General features: G+C 41.5%; 1 protein-coding gene across 1 annotated transcript; it reads left to right on the forward strand.

Moving 5' to 3' along the window:
* Positions 1–2,650: 2,650 nt before the first annotated feature.
* On the forward strand, positions 2,651–10,052 carry FKBP14 (FK506 binding protein 14). The gene is made up of 4 exons (XM_006778967.2): positions 2,651–3,501; positions 5,347–5,498; positions 8,582–8,709; positions 9,175–10,052. The coding sequence occupies exons 1-4, from the start codon at positions 3,305–3,307 to the stop codon at positions 9,331–9,333; spliced, it is 636 nt and encodes a 211-aa protein (XP_006779030.1). The 5' UTR covers positions 2,651–3,304; the 3' UTR covers positions 9,334–10,052.
* The last annotated feature ends 8,005 nt before the right edge of the window (positions 10,053–18,057 follow it).

The following is an 18,057-nucleotide window of genomic DNA, read 5'->3' on the forward strand; positions in this document are numbered from 1 at the left end:
ACAAACCAAAAGCAGCAGCAGCTTGTTCTGAATCATTCACAGCTGAAGAACAGGCATGACCTTTTCAAGATAAGGAGGAAGCAAGCCCACAAATCCGAAAGGGGCGGGCTACGATTTTTGAGCCGTTCTGCTCAGCAGGGCAAGAAAACAGCTGCTAATATTTGCATTGATTTTATGGTAATTTCCGAGCCTGTGAAACAAAAGGAGACGCTCGGTGAGAAAGCCCATCGCCAAGCCTGGTGCAAGCCCTGGCGCTCTGAACCGGCTGCGATGGAGCGCTGGCGCCTCGGTCTGCACGCAGACGACTCAGATGGCGATGGAGTAAAGTGCCTGCCCGGGGACTCTTCTTCTTAAAAAGGGTCCCCCCCCCCGTACCCCGACACACACCCCTGCACCCCGTGCAGTACAAGTAACTTCGAGCATTGATCTGAACCCTCCATCTGCAGGCCAGGCAAGATCAGCTCCTTCGCCAGAATTCAGCGCCTCCCTCCCGATGCCCCCGCGGGCACCGCGCCTCTCGGGTCACCCCCAAATCTCGGGACTTCCTGGGTTTCCTTGGAAGTGCAAGGGCAGCTATTGCCCTCATCCAGCCCCGCTGGGGAACGTGTCCGTACAGCCTGGGGGACACGGTCCGGTGAGGGAAGCGCTTTGAGGAAATACCCCGGGTCCGCACAGGTCTCCGTGGTCCCAGGAGGGGTCGTGACCCCGATAAAATCTGAACCGAGTCTGTCATTAGGCGTCAGGGTGTTTGCTCTTGACCAAATGACAACATCTCTCAGGAGGCCACCTGCTTCTCCCCATTCCAAATATGACACCTCCACGCTGGCCTCTGATGCCTCTCCCAAGCTCCCCGATTTCTCAATAATGTCTTTGATCACATCTGTTCAGTCCTTTCAGGATCATTGATAGGGGCTTGCCTTTGCCTAGGGCAGGGGTGGGCAACCCCTGGTACGTGTGCCAAACATGGCACATCAGTAACTTTTGCTGGCACTCAAAACCCTCTCTTATAATCTTCCATTTACAATTGTTTTTTTAATATCGACTTTTTTATTTTTCAGATAAATTCAGTGTAGGTGCATCTTGGTGGGCGGGGGAGGAAGTGCTGGGTGCTAAAGGAAGCGGGGGGGTGGCAGGGAGCCGCTGGGACAGGTGTGCGACGCGCTCGCTGTGAATGGTGCCCTGGATAGGTCGGGTCCCGCCTCGCGATGTTTGGGGGTTCACGTGGCCCCTGAGGCGGCCCCTGGGTTCTGGTCCCCTGTCGATGTCAAGGCTGTCGGTTGGTCCGACACACTCAAGGGACCCAACAATAGGGCTTACGGAGATGATGGGAGGTTCGCGACAGAATGCTGCGTGGCCAGTGTGAACGCAATGTCGAAATGCTAAGGCCTGGCTACCAGAAATGTGGCCCGTGGGCAGCAGCACTGGCACCACCTGGGAGCTCGTCAGAATTGCAGAATCTCGCCTCTAGCCCCAACCTCCTAAATCGCAATCTGCATGGGGTTCCTAGACCTATGAAAGTGTGAGAACGTTCCGGGCTAAGGTTATCTGAGCAGGGAGAATGTTAACTATAGATGAATGGAAAGAGCAGGTTACGAAACAAAGTGTACAATGGGATCCAAGTTATTTTAGGCACATGTCACAGAAGCATGCACCAAAATGATAAGGTTATTTGTGGCGTTATAGGCTATCTCCTCTCCCCCTTTTTTTTTCTTCTTTTAAAATATATTTTTATTGATTTCAGAGAGGGAGAGAGAGACAGAAACATCAATGATGAGAGAGTCATTGATCAGCTGCCTCCTGCACACTCCCTACTGGGGATGTGCCCACAACCAAGGTACATGCCCTTGACCGGAATGGAACCCAGGACCCTTCAGTCCGCAGACTGATGCTCTATCCATTGAGCCAAACCAGCCAGGGCTCTTTTTTTTTTCTATTTAGTATAAGGTTTATTTGACGTATTTAGCAAATAAAAATATAGAAGAATTCGTTGTTTATCTGAAATTCAAATGGAATCCAGCTCCTGTATTCTAACTGGAAACCCTACTTCAGTGCTTTACAGTTTCTTCCGAATCGAGTATAATGAACATGTACTACTTCTGAAATTAGAGGGAAAATGTAAAACTAAAACATTTTAAACTGAGATGAACCTATGTAACTCGTAACCGTGATTACCATTTCTTCTCTAAGCGGAAGTGTGCCGCGCTTATCCTCAGTAGAAGCTGTTATTGATCCTCTGCAGTAAGAACATTTAAGTGATACATTATTAGTAGCCATAACGCTATGCAGCATTGCAAAATGCATCAGACCTGGTTTGAAGGCGGAGCTCAACTGCTTTGGGGCTGAATAACCTTAAACAGGACTCATAGTCTCTCCTAGCCTAACTATACGCGTTTTATATGGGATAAAAGACCCTGCCTACTGGCAGTGTAGTGAAGATCACACACGGGAACCCTACAGCGCGGTGTAAGTCTTCTGCCAGTGGCTCTCAACCTTCTGGCCCTTTAAATACAGTTCCTCATGTTATGACCCAACCATAAAATTATTTCCGTTGCTACTTCATAACTGTAATGTTGCTACTGTTATGAATCGTAATGTAAATATCTGATATGCAGGATGGTCTTAGGTGACCCCTGTGAAAGGGTAGTTTGACCGCCAAAGGGGTCGCGACCCACAGGTTGAGAACAGCTGGGTCAGTTATAGTAAATAGTAAGCAATAGCGGGAGTCTTGGATTGTGAAATTGTGGGGGCTCCCCACCTACAGCGAGAGTAAATGAGTATTTCCGGAAACTTGTACAGTTTTCACAAGGCCCCAGGAATCTTCCCACCTCCCTCCGTCGGGGTAGTTGACACGTGCACATCTGCCGGGGGAGTTTCCGGGTTAGCTCCGCGCCCCACCTCTCTTCCAAAATTCCAAGTGCGGGGACGCCTCCATCCGCCGGGCTTTAGGACCACTCCAGGTGAGTGGCCGCCGGGCGACTCCCGCTCCAGAGGGCTGTAAATTACCCTCTTGCAACGTCATTGGCTGAGAGGCATTTGAAGGACAGCACTGCCAGCCAATGGGAGGCCTTCATTCTCCGACGACCACGTAGTCAGAGCCACTCCGGCTCGGGGTTTGGGTTTAACCCTTTAGAGGCGAGGCCGCAGTGCGTGGGAAAGTTGCGGGTAGTAGACGTGCCACGTCTGCTGGGAAGGGAGACTCATGAACTTGCCCGAGGCCGTCGCCCTTGAGCCATCAGCTACATCCTTACCTCTATGAGGTCCGGGGTCCTCCCTCTGTGTTTGTAGGAACTTCTGCTCCAGCGACATGAGGCTTCTCTTTTGGAACTCGGTCCTGGCGCTGTTGGTCACTTCCCTGAGTGGGGCGCTGATCCCCGAGCCAGAAGTGAAGGTCGAAGTGCTCCAGAAGCCGTTCATCTGCCATCGCAAGACCAAGGGGGGCGACTTGATGTTGGTCCACTACGAAGGCTACTTAGAAAAGGATGGCTCTTTATTTCACTCCACGTAAGTCATTCGACCCCGCAGGTAAAGCCATTGAGAACCCGCCCACCTACCCCAGCCCCTGGGCAGGAAAGCTAGCGTGTACCAAGTTTTACCATATTTTTTAAAAAACTGAAATGTTTCATTTCTTCCTTGAGGGAAAGAAAATTGTTTAAAGCCAATTTTATGTAAGGAGATCTTTGCAGGTCTTGTTGGAAACATGTTGTCAAGATAAAGAAGGACCACTTATTATTATAAAATAATTTTTATGATTACAAAAATTGGACCTAGAGTCTTCCATGTCTCAGAACCAAAAACCTAGTGGACTACGGTGATAGTCATGGGCCACTTTTCAGCGGTTTGCTACTAACGCCTGGTAACTGCCGAGGGCCCTGTGGTCGTGCAGCCTCCGTGTAAATGGCCAGGAACTGCCTGCCCTGAGAATGATGGAGAAGTACCATAAATGGACCCGTTTATAACGCATGTTTGCCATTTCTAGAACCATAGCCTATGTGGTAAATAAATAGAGGCTGAAATCCCTTTGCCGTGACAAGAAGTGTGCCTGAACTACAGTCTGCTGGGTGGTAGATTCTTTTTTCCTTTTTTTCTCTACCCTTCCCAGATTTTCTACAATTGGAACAAAAGTTCCTTTGATCATGGGAGAAATGGAGGAAAAGAGGAAGTAATAGCCTTTATCTAGACTTAAGGATCATGGTACCCTTGAAATCTAGTAGGGTGACTTCCCTTCTCACCTACAAGATACACTTGCCTAGAAGAACACTTTCCTTATTGTGCCAAAGGGAGCTAACAGGGACACAGACGCTACTCAGCCTTCAATCCCTCCAGTAGCTCCACAGCTTGGTTTTCTTGGGCTGGCCTTCCTTTAGCTCATCAGCCAGGAGATCTTGACCATTCTCTTCTTCCTCCAGGCTTCCCTGCACACGCCACAGTAGACCCCTGCGGAGAGAGGTGGGCCAGGGTCTGAACCGGGATAAAGGGTGGGGGAGGTGGAAGAGCAGCCTTTTCCAGCTATCAGGGCCCTCAGCAGGCTGTACATAAGGAAAGTTTGTAGGCAGGTGAGAAGATGCTATACTTCCTGCCCCTCAGTGTCTGTGTGGGTATGGACCCATAAATTCTCCCTAGCCCTTCTCCTCCTCCCCAAACCCACCCACTTTTAACTATTCTTTCCCCTCTTCTGCACCTGGGACAGCATCACTCTGTGGTTAAGACCTTGAACTTTGTAGTTAAGTCAGATACTGGCACACTTAACTGCAGTTTCCTCATCTGTACCACAGGGGAAAATGGTCCTTACCCTGTATGATCATTGTTAGAATTAAAAGAAGAAGAGTTTTGGGGTAATGCCTGGTATGTGGTAAGTGTTAAAATAATTGTTGATATTTTTAAGCCCTGGCCAGGTAGCTCAGTTGGTTAGAGCATCTTCCTGATACACCGAGGCTGAGGGTTAGATCCCCGGTCAGGGCACATACAACAAGCAACCAATGAATTCATAAATAAGCGGAACAACAAATTTTGCTGTCTCTCTTTCTCTCTCAAAAAAACAAAAACAAAACAAATAAAATAGTAACACATTTTAAAAATAATAATTGTTTATTGTTTTTATTATTATGCCATCTGTACTTCCCTAGCTAAGTCAACAGTGTGAAATTTGCATCAAGAAATTTGGGCAGAAAAAATAAAGAAATTTGGACAGTGAATTGAATTATATTATAAAGTTGACGAGTGTGTGTGTGTGTGTGTGTGTGTGGCTGTTTTCATTAATTTCAAATTTAATCACTATGGGTGGGGAAAATGTACTACAGCAATAACAAAGTTACTAAAATGTTCTAATGCATTTTCTTTCTATTATAGCCACAAACATAACAATGGTCAGCCCATTTGGTTTACCCTGGGCATCCTGGAGGCTCTCAAAGGTTGGGACCAGGGCTTGAAGGGAATGTGTGTGGGAGAGAAGAGAAAGCTCGTCATTCCTCCTGCCCTGGGCTATGGGAAAGAAGGAAAAGGTAATAACAATTCTACATTTTTCTATAGCATAGAGTTCTTTCTAAATTAGGAGACAGAAGTTAGTGTAAATTCTATGTTTTTTTCCCCTCTAGCAGTAAACAAAAAATCTGTATTTCTTTGGGAAATATAATTATGTCTTGATTATTATTTGAAATGGCCAATTAAAGCCATAATATCTAATGGACAACTGAGGTAACAATGAAAAAAGGTTCTGGAACCTTCAACTCCATTATTCACATTGTTCACAATCTGATGGCTTCTTTTGTGTATGTGTGTGTGGTACAGAATTCATAACATAATATTTACCATTTCACCATTTTAATGACATTCAGTGGCATTAAGTACATTCACGTTGTGGTGCAAATATCACCGCTGTCCGTCTCCAGAACTTTCTCATCCTCCCCAACTGAAACTCGCCAATTTATTTTAACAATGCAAAAGGACAGATCACTCAACATCCATGGGTTGATGAGTTGGACCTTTAAAAGATAAGTTTTTAAGGCATTACATGCAATACTAGATGTGGGCAGTATGTGATACTCAACTGAAGTTTCCCATAACAAAACTTATACATTTTTTAATGATTTGACTTAGAAAACTAAAGGAGTGACATGAAATGAGTTTAGTAGAACAGAAACAAGTGTGCTCGCTGGCCCAGGGCAGACTCCCACACCTGTGGTTTGAGTGGGAACCTGTGTGGCTTTCTAAAGGCTGCGTACAGGAGGCCAGAAGATGTTTCAAGCATAGGATGTGCACGTAGCCGATAATTCCTTTATTGCAATCTAACCTAAGGGAATAAACAGGAATCAGAGGAAAGATTTGTGAACAGCGATGTCCATTCCTGTGTTGTTTCTAATGGCAAAAAATATTGGAACCAACTTAAGCATATAATGGGAAGGGTTTAGTGAAATAAAATATGGCCCAGTTACTTAAAAATGGCATTTCAAAGCTTAAAAAAAATATCCAAAATGTGTATGATTTCATTACATATGAAAGTAGAAAATAAAGCTATAGAATATGTTATACTATGATAGTAAGTATTAGAAAAAATTTTATACACATACAATGTGAATCACAAAGAAATGAAAAGAATGTTAACAATGGGGCTGAGAATTATTTGTATTTCTGGTTCTACCTCTTCCAAATCCTCTGCAATGGGCACATATTACTTACATAACGAAGAAAAAAAAATTAAGTAGTCATTAGAATAAAATGAAGAACCACTTCGAGGTAATAGGAATATAGACTTCGCAATATCCTTAGGTCTAAACCATTTACAAAGTGGGAACGCTAGTCCCAGTTTCCTGGGAAGAACATAGGGGTCATACGTGAAGCATTGTATATTCTAAAATGGAACTTGAACTTGCCGTATAAATCTTATGCATAGAATGGGATGTACTAACAAATTAATTCCTTGTTTTAATAATCCTCTTAAGATAAGAAAATCAAGTATCTAGAAAATGTTTCTCTGATGTTCAAATGTATTCTTTCACCTTCCTGTATCTTTATCTTCTCATCTTTAATATTTATACATATAGCATTAGTCCATTACTCTTTTGCCACCCTGCATTTAACTCATTTTCACTTTATAACAAGTAGAGATCTAAATAGGAGTCATTTCCTTCTGACGAGCTCCATGAAACTATCTCTGTGAATATGTACTAACGCTAGTTCTGTAGTCCTGTAGCACCTCGTTTGCATGCGGCCTTCCGGTTTTCCCGACGACCTGGTGCATGCCCCTTCTCTGTCTAGATCTGAAAGGAAAGGCTTCAGCACGCAGCGTGAGTTTCGTTCCTTCAGCACTTACAAATGCCCTTTCGTGGAAATATGTGGGATGGGGAGACTAAGAAGTATTTGTAGTGTTTACCTAGACCTGTTTGTTAAATATAGTTATTAGGAAACAGTTGAGCAAATTGTCTGTACTTCCCAGAAAAAATTTTTTTTTAAAGTCCCTGGGACTTTAACAATGCTCTTCTCACTTTTAAAGCTTTTCATCTCCCTTATCAGCAATGTGTTTTAATTTATCCCCTCTCCTGAAATTTCTTCCATATATGTGCAATGTCCTAACTTACTGAAATTGCTAATCCTTTCTGAATTGTTCTTTTAAATTTTTATTTTAGAGAGAAAGAGGAAGGGAGAGGGATAGAGAGAAACATTGATGAGAGAGAATGCTGCCTCCTGCATGCCTCTCACTACAGATTGGGGAGAGTGAGCCCCCAACCCAGCCATGTGCCCTGACTGGGAATTGAACCTGTGATCTCTTGGTTCATGGGTCAACACCCAACCACTGGGCCACACTGGCCAGGCTTGAATTGTTTTTAAAGCTTGTAAGAGAATTATATCTTACTAACATATATTGAGAGCTTACCATTTATCAAGCAAAATGTTAAGTATTTTGCATGGACTTATCTTCCTTTATCTCCCCAATAGACTCTGGAGGTGGGCATTATTGTCATTTGTGTTTTACAGATGGGGAAACTGAGGCTTAGAGAGAGGCAGAAGTAAGCTGCAAACCTAGATTGTATGATGCCAGAGCTCACCCGATTATAATCCACCTCCAGTGGCAGAAATGGCAGTGTGATATATATTTCTAGGTCAGGACTTTCTGACTCAAGTTAGTAAATCACTTGTGCTATAATTAACTCTGAAATATCAAAAGCACTTTAAGTCATTTTTGACTTATAATATGTAATACCTTAATTACATTTGAAATTTTAATACCCCAGGCCAGTGGTCGGCAAACTGCGGCTCATGAGCCACATGTGGCTCACGAGCCGCAGTTTGCCGACCACTGCCCCAGGCCATTAGGCACGTGTGTGTGTGTGCATGTGTGTGTACATAAAACAATTTTTAATTGCAAACCAAAATCAGACTGCTTTTGATCTATTAATTTGGATTATTTCTTCTTTATTCTATTTGTTTGAGTCAAGTATGATTATAATGGAAATTAATATGTGATAATCTTAGGAGGCTCTTCATTTAATTCAATTAAAATAATATTTTGTCCAGTACCGTAAGTTTTCTATCATCAAAATTTGGGATCTTTTAAATACAACTGAACCCCTCCCCCCTCCTCATTTAGGTAAAATACCCCCAGAGAGCACACTGATATTTAACATCGACCTTCTGGAGATTCGAAATGGACCAAGATCCCATGAATCATTCCAAGAAATGGATCTTAATGACGACTGGAAACTCTCTAAAGATGAGGTGACCATTCCCTCCTCCTACTCTCTCGTTCTTCCCTTCTTTCAACTCACTTTTTTATGAATATGTTTTTAAAGAAAATTTATTTTTAATTTGGGTAAAGTGTTATTTATAAAACTTCTTAAAGTGCCTATGCTTTGAAAATGGGCTTTTTCATAGGAAATCATTGTTCTGGAAAGAGATATTGAGACTTTTAAAACATTTATTCTTTTGCTTTTTTCTCCCTCTCCCCAATGTAAATAAGGTTGTCTATTTTGTCTTGACCTAAGTTTCTGAAAGATCCATTTTGCCAAGACAATTCCCATTTCGGAGTTACTGTATAAGAAACATGGCTATCCTGAGAAATAGTGGCCATAAGGCAGTTGTTGTATATCATTAAATGAGCTACCAGTCCAGTCTGTGATACTGATTGACTCAATGCAGGTTATCTTACAAGTAAGAAGTATTAACGAGACCATTGTTTTGTAGGTTAAAGTGTATTTGAAGAAGGAGTTTGAAAAGCACGGTGCAGTGGTGAATGAAAGTCATCATGATGTTTTGGTGGAGGATATTTTTGATAAAGAAGATGAAGACAAGGATGGATTTATATCTGCCAGAGAATTTACATATAAACATGACGAGTTATAGAGATACATCTGCCCCTTTTATATAGCAGCCATCTTTAAAGGGCGGGCAACCGTCTTTAAAGAAAGTCTTATTTTTTAACATTGTTTTATTCCGTTCTTGCTTTGTTTGTTTTTTTAATTTTTTATATATTTTTTTCTGAATGTTATTTAAAGAACCCCTTAGGGTTTCTAAGTACCCATTTCTTTCTGGTGAGTTACTGGGAAGAAAAAATGTTTTTATCTTTGAATAAGGAGAATTCTGGACCATTTTCTCCTTTCATCTATGAAGTCTTATAACTTACAACTTTGTAACTTTAAAATATTACAATGGGGACCTTGCCCAACAGAAGAGCAAGTATAGCACAAATCCGCACCCTCTGTTTCTGCTTGCCCCCATTTTCACTAAGTTAGACACTGACATTTACAAGCCTTTTGCAATAACCCAAAGCTTACTATTTTCATGTTATAATGGAAGTGTTATCTGCCTTTGAGTCTCTGCTTGAAGCAACGGGAAGATGGTTGTTGAACTTTACTTGTTAACAGTTACTGCTTTACTGAGAAGATGTGCAATGCTGAAGTGATGGACAAGTTAATGACTTCTAAGTGTGTACATTGAATATTCTGCCCAGAACTTAAGCTATGGTATAAGGCTTGGTTCCTGATTGCTACTGACTTATCATGATAAGTAGAACAAATTATTTATGTTTGTTGCTTCCTAATAAAATGTGTCAAAATATTGTAGATGAGGTAGAGAGTTGTATTTAGTCTGTGCGTACTTTCTAAGGCTAACCAATTATCCTTTCTGGTTTTTAAAGTAATAGTCTATAACTAGTGTATTATACTACAGTAACATTATGTCATGATTTGTTAACCAATCACAATTTTCCCATTTCTGCCCCATCAGAAAATAAGGCAGACCCACAGTAGCTGCTATTGAATAAGGTTTATCCTGGGTCAAAAGTTTGATAATTTTATTATGTTCTCTTCAATTGGCTTTTATCCTCAATACTTTAAAAGGTGTCCAAATCCCCATTTACTAAGAATAGTCTTTAGCCCTGGCCCGTGTGGCTCAGTTGGTTGGGTGTCATCGTATGCACCAAGAGGTCACTGGTTTGATTCCCCATCAGGGCACATGCTTGAGTTGTGGGCTCAATCCCCAGTAGGGGGCAAGCAGGAGGCAGCCCATTGATGTTTTTCATTGATCAATGTCTCACTCTCCCCCTTCCTATCTCTCTAAAAAAAATCAATAAAAAAGTCTTATCATTTACAAAGTGATCTCAAATGTATCACTGACCTTAACTCTCATGGATCTGAAGTCCATGAAAAATGCTGGTGGATTTTACCTATTTTATAGGTGAGGAAATTGTCATTCAGTGAGATTGTTGTGACTCTGGTTAAAAGCTAACTTACTGAACCAGACTTCAGTCCTCAAGTTCATTATCTTTTTACTGCCCTGTATATTGAAATTTTCTTTGCATTTAATGGGTCTAATTTTCTCTTCAGTGTGGGTCCTTATCCTTTGAAGATACTTTATGGCTATTTCTGGTGCCATAGAATTCTCCCCATGATCCAGAAATGGCTCTGGTTTCTTTGAAAAATCTTGGGGTCAGCCATGAATTGCCTCAAAGACCCTGTGTGGTGTGAGGTTCTCCATGTGTATCTTAGTCCTTTCATTCCTGTGGAGCTCTAGATTTTTTGTTTTTTTTTTCTTTAAACAATTATGAACAACTGTTACATCAGATATAGACTACTTTCACTGATTCTGTATTGACGTCTTCCTCACTAACACCTTTCTCTGGCGAAATCAGCTATAGCTAGAAAACTTTTTTAAGTTCCCTGTCCTTTTCCTCAACCTGGAGGAGTTCGAAGTCACAGTACAGACAGCCTCATGCGGCATGATGAGGGAGAAGGAAGTGAGTAGCTACTGACGCTGTCCACGGCAGAGCAAGATAAGTAAAAAGGATTCTGACTATTCAGGCAGCATATTCCTTCATCTCGTGTGACTTTGTATCAATTCCCATCTTAACGTTTGGACACAAATATGAAATGAAAAGTCACTAGGTTCGGGTTGTCTTTAAGTTAACTGCCTTTTTTGGTTTAGTTATCTCTTTGCATCTTTCCATTTGTGGGAATAATCAGACACCAACTGTGGCTTCACTTGTGTACCACTGAACTCATTAATCCTGCTAGCTGTGTCCTATTTAAATTCGTAGGACTGTGTTATGGTATTCTTTTCAAAAATAAAGATTACTTGGAAAAGAATTGGTTTTCTGAAAAATTCTTCACCAACTTCTTCAGCAGTTTTATTGATTTTCTTAACTGTTCTTCCTAGGTTTTATATAAAAACCAGGTGAGGAAGATGGACAGGTAGTTTGGGGAGAGGTATAAAGACACTTTGAATGTGTCTGATTACTCTGTTTAGATATAGTTGTAAGGAAAGCTGTGGTTTGGTTCAATTGTTTTGAAATAAATAGGCATTACACCTTGAGCATTGAAAGCAATAGTTAATATCGAACATTGGGTACTGGAGAAAGTGTATGTGGGGTTTTTTTTGTTTAATGGTGGTAGTTATCACTGTTGTTTTGTGGGTTGTTGTTTTTGTTGTTATTAATCCTCACCTGAGGATTAATTTTAATCTTTTTTAAAAAATATTTTTTTTATCGATTTCAGAGAGGAAGAGAGAGGGAGAGAGAGATAGAAACATCAATGATGAGAGAGCATCATTGATTGGCTGCCTCCTGCATGCCCCCCATTGGGGAGCAAGCCTGCAACCGGGCATGTGCCCCTGACCGGAATCAAACCTGGGACCCTTCAGTCTGCAGGCTGATGCTCTATCCACCTTGCCATGCCAGCTAGGGCTAATTTTAATCTTAATTAAAATTAAAAGATTAATTTTTCCATTGATCTTTTAGAGAGAGTAGAAGAGAGTGGGAAAGACAGAGAAAAACATATTGATGGTTGTCTCCTGCACATGCCCTGACCAGGGCCCAGGCCAGGGAGGAGCCTGCAACCAAGGTACATACCCTTGACTGGAATCAAACCCGGGGCCTTTTGGTCCCCAGGCTGACGCTCTAGCCACTGAACCAAACCGGTAGAGCTATCACTATTGCTTTGGTTTGGAATTTTATTGTGTGTCATTGTGTGTTATGATTAATGCCTGAGTAAATTAGTGCTATAAATTACCGTATGTAATTAAATGAAGTGCTGAGGTGCTGTAAAAATAACAAGGAAATGATTTCTGGATGAGATGGGAGCCAAGCTATTTGAAACTTTCTTTGTGGAAATGAATTTGTATTTCTCATCGTATTCATGATACAGGATATTGCTTACCTCTGTTCTGCTACTTGGATATCAGCATGCTCTCTCCTCACTGCATTGAGTGCATGGGTGATTTCTCAGAGTTGTTTAGAAACTACAAAAAGAGAAAAGAGAACTTGGTGCAATGTTATGGAAAAAAAATACATTTTCCCACCTTTTTCTTTAAAAAGTGAAGTATCATTGTATTAATAACCCTACTAGATGAGAGAAAAGAGCTTTGACTTCCCACAAATTATTCTTCTGTGTTATTTTTTTTCAGGATTACCTATCACCCACTTCTTTAGTAGAATATACAGTCAAGAGATTTTGGAAAAAATAAAATTGTTATCTTTAAAATATAGAGATGCATATACATGTATGCATGTGCATATTTGTGTGTGTATACATAGTGTACGATATGCCACATAGAAACCATATACTGCACACGCCTAAAGTTTTCTACTGAATCAGTTATTGAAATACTCTATCTAGTACATGGTTTCCCCTCTGAAATTTTGTCTTTCAATTTAGCATGAAGTTATAATTTAGGTTGAATTTTCTAGTGGTTCTCTAGGTAAAACCAACAGTAATCTTTTTCACCACTTCAGCTTGAGGTTTATCAAAGGGACGACGTGGCTGGCTTTGACACAGTCCGTAGGTGATGGCTGAGGAACAGGCAAGAAGCACTTGGAGGTTCCTGGAGGTCCCCAGGCCTCTGTCTGTGGGCTCCTGCGTTTGCAGGCTCTTTGTGTCCCTGGGCTGCTGGGAAGTCTCTGGGATGCCCTGACTTCAGTGAGGACAGGGCAGCCAATGACCTTCAGAGCCCACCCGAGGGCCTGTGCGCTAGACGAGTCAGTTTTGTTTTATGACCTAAAGAGAAATGGCATGAGATGTTTACTGAGGCTTTCCTAAAAAAAAAAAAAAAAAATCTGGAGTAAAGCAAATGCTGTCCCCTGGTCTCTAGTAACAGCTGACGTATATCCCACTTGGGAATTTCTGGGCATTTACAAGTCACGTCATTAACTTACTGGTAAAATCCCACACTGCGGCAGCTCAAGATGATGTCCTCTTTAGTAAATAGATGCAGGAAAAACAATCCCACACACAATGTAAAGTGAGGTAGTGAGGGACAGTTTTCATTAATCTAAAGAATGAAGAAAGGGTCGGGGGCCCACTGGGGCTTAATTCCAATTTCTTACAGCATTTCCTCATTCATTTGTTGCAGTCACTAGTGGACTGCATTTTATGTTAATATAACTCCAAGTCTATTCTTTCTTTTTCTTTTTTTTTAGCCTCTGGTTAGAAACTGGGAACATTATGACATTCAGCCACATGTGACATTCAGCCACATCTTTCTATAGTGCTCACACCCGCTGGTATTCTGTTGGAGACATTCTAGACTTTTAAAAAGTGGTTCTTAAATTTCTAGCTAAGTTTAATTAAATGGGTAATTATACTTGGGTAGAGAAACCATGAAGAGTAGTACAAATACAGGGGATTTGCTTTAAAAGAAGAGACAGCACTTGTGGAAAAAGAGGGAAGAACCTAAAAGGCTCTTGCAATGGAATCCCCTTTTAATTACCAAATCCCCACAGCATAATAGTTCTAGGCTTTCTCTGGAGTCAGAAATTTCATACTTTCTACCAATAGATGGAATCATTGTTTAGTCACTTATAGAAAGTCCATCTTTATTTAATTCCTAGAGCAATTTAGACAGGCTTTTGTTTCCTTCTTTCAAGAAGTGAAAAATAGCCTGGGCCAGTGTGGCTTAGTTGGTTGGATGTCTACTGTTGCACCAGGAGGTTTCTGGCTTGATCCCCGGTAGGGGACATGCAGAAGGCAGCTGATCTGTGTCTCCCTCTCACATAGATGTTTCTCCCTCCCTCTCCCTTCTGCTCTCTCTAAAAATCAATAAATTATTCTTTAAAAAAGGATCATATTATTTTAAAAAAGAATTGGAGAATAACTAATAGTAACTTCTGTTTAAAGTGATATGTTATCTCAAGTGAGCAATGGTATTAAAATTGCAGATATAAGAGGCTCAGCTTTGTCAATTCCAGATAAGGTTTCATCCATTAAAACGATCCTCAGGCCTGGCTGGCATAGCTCAATGGTTGAGTGTCAACCTATGAACCAGGGGGTGATGATTCAATTCTCGGTCAGGGCACATGCCCAGTGTGGGATGTGTAGGAGGCAGCCAATCAATGATTCTCTCTTATTATTGATGTTTCTATCTCTCTCTCCCTTCTTCTCTGAAATCAACAAAGCTACATAAAAAAAACCCACACTGTACATAGCATAAGGTGGACCATTCCATACAGGTAAACTAGGAAAAAAAAATTCCCAAAGGTCATCATAGAATCCTCTGGCTTGTTCTTTGATAGTCACAAGATGAACAACCAGCAATTCCCCTTTAAATGATCTGTACAGTTGTCTGGAGCCACCAGTGGCTCCTAAAGGCAGTGCAGGGTGGGTGATGCATACATAATAATTTTTTAAAAAACTAGGTTCAGAAGACTGATTAACTGTTATTTGAAATGAAATGGGAACCATTGAAATGACACATTTGAATAACTGAATTTAGAAACCCATCACCTAAATATAATGAATAGGATTTTACACTTTTTGCCAAAATAAAATTTATGGTTGTCTAAATTAGCAATCTCCAATGGGCTTGCTGGATCATTTGAATTCTAAAAATAATTTTAAAATAGATTTTGATATTTATAATCTCTTCGTGTTGTTTATACTCAATATGGGCAGTAATTCTGTAGATTGATTTGAGGGCATTCTAAAGGTTTGTTTCTATGGTAACCAATTCAGACTAGCCTCCTAAACATGGTTGTCATGGAATTAAGGCAGGTGGTTGACTAATCTTGACTAATACTCTTCTTTCTCATCTTTTAATGGCTTTTCTGTTAACCCCTTTCTTTGGTTCTCATAAGATTATATACAAGACAAGCCAATTACACAGGCCTTCTTACTCATATATGAGTGTCTCAGTCATACATTGCCTGTCATTCATTCCCATGAGATTTTTCCAATGACAGATCTTTTTCTTCCTGTTACAATTATACACTCAAAGAAGCACTAAAAGGAAAATACCTCTATAAGCAATGTGCTAAAGGTATTCCTCAATTTCATATGTCCTTCAAGCTCCTCAAAATCATTGCATAGGGTTCTTTAGACAATAATACTGGTTAGAAGACAAGGCAAAATTGTCATCAATAATATTTTTAATTGGTCTAGGTTTGGGTAACCTTTATTTATGATCATTTTTTAAAACTTGTCTACGTTTCCTAATATGTAGATCAATGTATTTATCTCTGCATAATTCTTACGTTATCTTAATGGCAACATATAATATACAAGTACATTACTTCTATACTTACTTGTCTTGCTTGCCTCTGACTTCTTGAGAGGGGAGGCTATGATATGCCCTTTTCATCTTTGCAGCAATAGTGTAATTCCTAGTATAGTTGTTTGATCATGTTACTTATTAAATTAGTATGTTGAAGACATTCTATAAGTAAAGTATGCATTTGTAGTTCTTACAATTGTGGGTCTAGTTGAGTCTAAATCAAGACACTTGGCTCCTTAGGGGCATTAAGATTATAGTTCCTAGACTTCCACATCTGCCCAGAAAGGAGAAACTGCTGTGGGACTTGCTATCCTATTGTGACAAGTAGAAAACTGGACAAAATACAGGTTTCCCAAACTATCTGAAAATAGAGCATTATTATGAAATCCTATATAATAAAAGCGTAATATGCTAAGTGTCTGACCTATAAGTTGACCATTCTGTTGACAGCTCGACCAGTTGCTATGACACACACTGGCCACCAGGGGGCAGACGCTCAAACTGGTAGGTTAGTTTGCTGCTGGGGTCCGGCTGATTGGGACTGGGCGAGAGGACCGGACACACCCTGGAGTCCTCCCGTGGTCCCTCCCTGGCCACCGAGCCCCCATTGCCCTGATCAGGACTGGGGGAGTTGCCCCGATCGGTCCCAATTGCTGGCCAGGCAATTTGTGTACCAGGACTCTACTATATAATATTGATATTGGGCTACAGTTTTCTTGGTTGGACTAAATGCACAATAAGACCCCTTTGTGCTCCAAGAGTGTGCGTGCCACTGTTCTGTTCTACTCAGCCCTCTCCTACATCTGCACTGATTCCCTCAGCCCTCTCCTACTGTCCATTTGCTCATGTGGCAGATCACAAGCAAAAGTATAACGTTCAAAAGACATGCAATAAAGTCTCCTTCCTTCCCTCCATCCAGTCACCCAGTTTTCCCTGGTGGCAACCACTATTACAGTTTCTGATGCATTCTTCTGAAGATATTCTATGCAAGTAAGAGTACAGGCATATATTTTTTTCTTCCCACAACTGAAAACACACAATGACTTGCACATGGCTTCCCTCCCCTACTTAGTATGGGTTGGAAATCTCTCAGATTAGTACATAGAGATCTTTCTCATTTTAAAATATCTGGATAGCGTTCCATTATATTTTGTTATTTGAATAGCTCCCAATTGACGGATGTTTGTTTCTAATCTTTGCTAGCACAACTAATATAGCAACGGATAACCGTGTACTCATATCATTTCACACCTGTGTCAAACTGTAGGATAAATTCCAGACGTGGAATCCTCCGAAGACTATATATGTATCTGTTATTTGGGAGATATTACCAAATTGTCCTCTGTGGAGGTTATAAAACTTTTTGATTTTTGCTAACCTGACAGGTGGAAAATGCGACCTTGTATATCTGATTTGAAGGGAAGTGAGCGTGAATATCTTTTCATGTGCCTGAGTGGTACTGCCTTTGTTTTCCTGTGGACTTTCTCTTTACAGGGTAGTCTTATTTGCTATTTCATAAAAGATAGAGTCTGTGCTTTGTTAACAGGTTATGTTAGATGGTTATGTCTGGACCAAATACCTTGATGCCAGTATTCACACACAAACACACACACACACACGCACGCACGGCACCCTTGGTCACCTGTTTGTGTTATTAACCCAGGGATGGAATCTTGGCTTTGCTACTTGCTTGTGACACGGGGAGAGTTACTTGACTTCTTTGGGGCTCATTGCCCAAGTACCCCGCTTAGGGTCTGGCCTATCCACATGGCACAGGATGGCATCTTTAAAACCAGGGACCTGGCTTGGACATGCAGGTCAATAACGTACAGGACACGTTTCTCCGAGGAGAAATCTCGCTTAGGTACTGAAGCCCCGGGAGGAAGCGGGGCCTGGCTCCTTAAAGTCCGGGTTTTCCTCTGGAGACAGATGCCACCAGGGTGGTGACTTAGAAATAACAATGGAGCAAAGAGCCACCTTCTGCCGGGAGATCCGCCCTGGCGGCAGCTCCTCCTGCTGCCAGGCACCCTCCCCTCCCCAGCCCCGCGCGGTGCTGCAGCCCCGGCAGCCCAGACAGGCCAGCGCTGC

Source organism: Myotis davidii, unplaced genomic scaffold (assembly GCF_000327345.1).
Source record: "Myotis davidii unplaced genomic scaffold, ASM32734v1 scaffold168, whole genome shotgun sequence".
In the NCBI taxonomy this organism is placed as follows: Eukaryota; Metazoa; Chordata; class Mammalia; order Chiroptera; family Vespertilionidae; genus Myotis; species Myotis davidii.